This window comes from Nanorana parkeri, unplaced genomic scaffold (assembly GCF_000935625.1).
Source record: "Nanorana parkeri isolate BGI_ZX_2015 unplaced genomic scaffold, ASM93562v1 scaffold748, whole genome shotgun sequence".
NCBI classification, from domain to species: domain Eukaryota; kingdom Metazoa; phylum Chordata; class Amphibia; order Anura; family Dicroglossidae; genus Nanorana; species Nanorana parkeri.
This window is the reverse complement of record NW_017307016.1, coordinates 605039-609947: the sequence shown is the minus strand read 5'-3', so window position 1 is coordinate 609947 and position 4909 is coordinate 605039. Positions and strand designations below refer to the sequence as shown.

General features: G+C 47.8%; 1 protein-coding gene across 1 annotated transcript in view; it reads left to right on the top strand.

Annotated features, from left to right (window-relative positions):
* Positions 1–4088: 4088 nt before the first annotated feature.
* The window catches only part of WBP11 (WW domain binding protein 11), a 16736-nt gene continuing 15915 nt past the window's right edge, over positions 4089–4909 (top strand). The window contains exons 1-2 of the mRNA XM_018564388.1: positions 4089–4205; positions 4818–4820. Of these exons, the coding sequence (XP_018419890.1) occupies positions 4145–4205; positions 4818–4820 (64 nt within the window). The 5' untranslated portion in view covers positions 4089–4144. The remainder of the gene's footprint in view (positions 4206–4817; positions 4821–4909) is intronic.

Sequence of the window (4909 nt, the reverse complement as noted above, 5' to 3'; positions counted from 1 at the left end):
AATATTATTATTATTATTTTTTTTAAAGTGTTTTGTTTTAGATCCAATTTTTTATTTTTTTGGGGGGTTCAGATTGATCTGAATGTTTTGGTTCCTATCAAATTGGATGATGAGGTTATTTAATAAGAAATGAACTTTTGTTTGGTCATCTTAGTCTGTACAGGTCATTAGAATTTAAAATTTGGAAGAAAAATAATTGGAGATGCATTCGCATTGGGATGTCCGCACTCCTCTTCTTAGTCCGCGCTGGTCATTACAAATGCACAGATACTGATATCGGTACCGTTGCCGAGTATTTGGGCGAGTACTCGTACTCCCCCAAATGCTCTGATGACTAGCCCGACACCCGAACTTCCGGTATCAGGAAACCGAGCAGTGAGTCATTACACACTGCCCGGCTTCCTCATTGGCTGGAAAGCCGGCTCCATGCTCCCTTGTCACTCGGAGGGGAGGAAGCATGTCTCTGTCTCAGCCCCGCTCACCACACCTCTGCCACTGCGCACAGCCTCGCACCACCTCTACATGGGATCCGGGAGAATCAGCTGCTGCACTGCACATGCGCAGCATTCAGCTGAAACCAGTGGCAGAAGCAGCGGCCTGGCTGGTCAGGAAGCTGGCCAATCAGGAAGCCAGGCGGCAAGTCATGACCCGCCCCCCGGCGTCCTTATTGGCCAGAAAGTCAGCTCCATGCTTCCTCATCACCTGGTGACGTGGAAGCATGGAGATGGCTTAGCTGCTAATCAGGAAGCCGGGTGGCGAGTCATTACATATCGAAAACCGGTATAGGTGCATCCCTACTGCTCATCTTTGCCTATACTGGTCATTAGGATAGAACTTTAGAAATTCGGGGAAAAAACAATTAAAATTCTGATTCATTCAAATTCGGACGCATCCAAATGTCTGGATTTAAAGAAATTTGTCCGAATTTCAATTGGGAAGAAGTTAAAGGAGATGAAAAGCCCCCCCCCTCCCCCCCCCCTCATAGTTCTCCTTTAAACTTACATTCCTACTACAATGATAAGAAAGCCATCTTCCCGAATCACTAAAAATGGATGGTATGTTTGATACTAGGGATGCACCGATAGATACCAAGTACAAGTACAGATACTTTTTGAGCTCCAAGACCAGACTAGAGAAAAACTCAAAAGTTAGGAGGCGGCTGTCATGTGTAAGGAGCACACGGAGCTCCCGGGATTTGTACATATCTGTTATATTGTACGATTTTGTTTTTATAAATATAAATAAATTGATGCACCGATACCAGTTTTGCGAGTACAAGTACCGATTCATCTTTGTTTAGTGTCATGTGACAGTTTTTCTAAAACAATACAGACTAATGATTTCAGGACAGTGGTGGAGCGCCAGAGCCCGGTCCCAGCTGCAACCGCTGCAACCCTGGGAGTTCTCATGAAAATGCCAAGTATCGGCACTGGTACTCGTTGCATCCCTATTTGATACAAACCTTTTATTGTGAATTTGGAGGCGAACTTCCTGAGATAGAATTTCTGGGAACTATCGGACCCGGGCGGGTATTCTCCCGCAGAGAGGAAGTTGAAGATTTCTCCCCACTTCTCCATACCTGTAAAATATAGAACATCCTTCTCAGCTCCAATACGACGATCCTTTATAGCCGTCAGCGGGCCCCTCCCGTACAGGGGATTGCGGGGGGGGGGCCCTACCCCCGTACAGGGGGTCACGCGCGGGCCCTGTTTCTGGTACATAAACTGTTGCCCATTAGAGAAATTTACCCCTTTAAGAGATCTTTCATCTCACCTAGCGTGTGGATCGGGCGGCAAATCTCCTCCTCGTGATCTTCTGGAATGTTCTGCAGCCTGGGATTCTCCCTATAGAAGAAGACGAGATCTATGGATCAGCGTCAGGTGGCAGAACTACACATCTCGCTCTCCCTCGTCGCAAAAGTTTAATGTGGTTTGTCGCTCCCGCTATTGGGAGGGGGATTTGGTTCTTAGGATTTTAAGTTCTTTTGCTTGGGCAAGTTGAGTCAGGTTTATTTTGATTCATTTAATAAAGTTTTAAAGTTATTTTTAAATAACGGTAAAAGTGCCGCGGTGACGATCTCGCCGATTTGGTTTTCTGGGACTCGTTTGAAGCTGGTTATTGTGTTGTTGACTGACCAAGAGGGCTGGAACGAGCCAAGAGGACCAGGACAGATCTCACACAACCAAAAACAAAAAAATAAAAATGGCATAAAATTAAAAAATATATAATTAGCAGCCTCACTTACCAACAGTAGACAAGCGCAGATAATCAAAGATGGTCGAAGCAACACAATGTCACCAGGGCAACCGCAAGCAAGAAGTGCAAAGATGATTATTTTCAAAGACGATGTTCTATCAAAATGGCCAACTCGTCCAAATCTCCAAGTACTATCGCTTTAAAAGACAAACACCGTGGTGTTGTATTCACCAATCAGGGACGCTGAACACACGCATGCGTAGTGAAATCCGATCGTTATTATCCCAGAACGTCCGCAGCGAAGAGCCATTTTTCTGAAGCCCCTGTAAGCTGCTGGGCCTAATCAACAACAAGATGGCCGCCGCTGAACGCCGTTTTGTAGCTCGGCCTCTAGTGGACGGACCGCGATGTGAGCGGAGGGAAGCTGAGGCACCAGAAGTGACCTGGAAGCGGAAGTGCGGCGTGTAGAGTGTAGGATTGATGGTGGTGAGAGCGGGGAAGAGCTGGCAAAGGTAGCCGGAGAGGTGAGATGGGGGTATTCTAGAGTCAGACTGTGTACATATGGAGGGAGCGGGGTGTCGGTCTCAGCATGCAGTGCGGATCTTCTTCTTTGCAGGGACTACAACTGCCTGTGTGATCAACCATTGGGGGAACTACACTCCCCAACATGTTTATTTATTTACAGTGGGACAACTACAAGTGTCAGCTTCTTGCTCCCTGTACCTCCCTATATTGGGGGAAACTACAAGTTCCAGCATGCATTGCAGCAGCTGTGACTTCTGATCTGTGGGAGAACCAAGATCCAGCATGCTTGAGATCATGGCATGGCTGGGTGTGAGCTCTGTGAGAATGTACTCCTCATCATGTTCACAGTATTTGCAGTGCTGACAGGTTCTCTTTATCATTAATATTTGCCTTATTCAGGGCACAGTGACACGTCTTGTCTCCGCCCCTCCTGTAATAAAGACCGCTCACTGCTGCTCTCTCTTCTTGTGCAGGGTGACTGGTCTTGTCTCCGCCCCCTCCTGTAATAAAGACCGCTCACTACTGCTCTCTCGTATTTGTGCAGGGTGACTGGTCTCGTCTCCGCCCCCTCCTGTAATAAAGACCGCTCACTGCTGCTCTCTCTTCTTGTGCAGGGTGACTGGTCTTGTCTCCGCCCCTCCCGTAATAAAGACCGCTCACTGCTGCTCTCTCTTCTTGTGCAGGGTGACTGGTCTTGTCTCCGCCCCTCCCGTAATAAAGACCGCTCACTGCTGCTCTCTCTTCTTGTGCAGGGTGACTGGTCTTGTCTCCGCCCCCTCCTATAATAAAAACCGCTCACTGCTGATCTCTCTCCTTGTGTAGGGTGACTGGTCTTGTCTCCGCCCCCTCCTGTAATAAAAACCGCTCACTGCTGATCTCTCTAATTTGTGCAGGGTGACTGGTCTTGTCTCCGCCCCTCCTGTAATAAAAAGACCGCTCACTGCTGCTCTCTCTCCTTGTGCAGGGTGACTGGTCTTGTCTCCGCCCCCTCCTGTAATAAAGACCGGTCACTGCTGCTCTCTCTCCTTGTGCAGGGTGACTGGTCTTGTCTCCGCCCCCTCCTGTAGTTTTCTGCAGGTGGCCTGTAGTGGGTGGGGCCTCATTTCCTATTGCACAGTGGGAGTTGCAGTTTGTTCCAGCGGCAATGGAAGTGACAATGCTCCTTTCTTATACTTCCACGAGGTACCTGGACAAAGCTTCGCTTTCTGTCTGCAAACGATGACATCATCGACTTTTATAAGGCGCTTAGAAAACTGAACGTATATTGTACACAGGGACAGGGCTTAATAATGTCAATTGAAAACTATCCCGGAGTTCCCCTTTAACATCTTGTGTTTTTTTTTTTTCTCCCCTTTCATATTTCAGGTTGCCCTTGTATTTTTTTTTCTCATCTGGGAGGCGGACGTAGGAAAACTCCGAAATCATGGGGAGGAGGTCCTCATCTTCCACCAAGAGTGGGAAGTTCATGCTACATTTGTATCAATGTAACAATTGTTTTATATAGTTCTATTGCAGCTGACATGGTCACCTTTTAGATCCGCATCATGTGCCAATGCAGGTCAATTATACATGGTGGACATAATTATAATACAGGATTTATAGAGCGCCAACAGTGTGCACAGCGCTGTACAATATAAGGAAGACATTACAATCACAAGACAAGATGGTAAGGAGGGCCCTGCCCCTGAGTGCTTACAATCTAAAAGGGAGTGGCAAGTGATACATGAGAAGGTAGCTGTGTGGGGATGAATAGTTTGAGAAAGTGATTGTTCTGTGGTTAGGTTGAGGTGGGATCGGCTTCCCTGGAGAGAAGAGTCTTAAGGGATCGCTTAAAGGTAGTCAGTGTGGGAGATAGACGGACAGGTTGGGGTAAAGAGTTCCAGAGGATGGGAGAGACTCTAGAGATGTCCTGGAGGCGAGCATGGGAGGAGTTGATGAGGGAGCTGGAGAGCAGGAGGTCTTGGGAGGAGCGTCGGGGACAGTTAGGGTGATACTTTGAGACCAGGTTTAAGATATAGCCAGCCGGGGGCGGAGCTGTGGATGGCTTTTAAAATTATTGTTGATATTTTGAATTTTATCCTTTGGGCTATTGGAAGCCAGTGCAGGGATTGGTGGAGAGGGGCGGGGGATGGAAGCCAGTGGAGGGATTGGCAGAGGGGGGCGGGGGATGGAAGCCAGTGCAAGGATT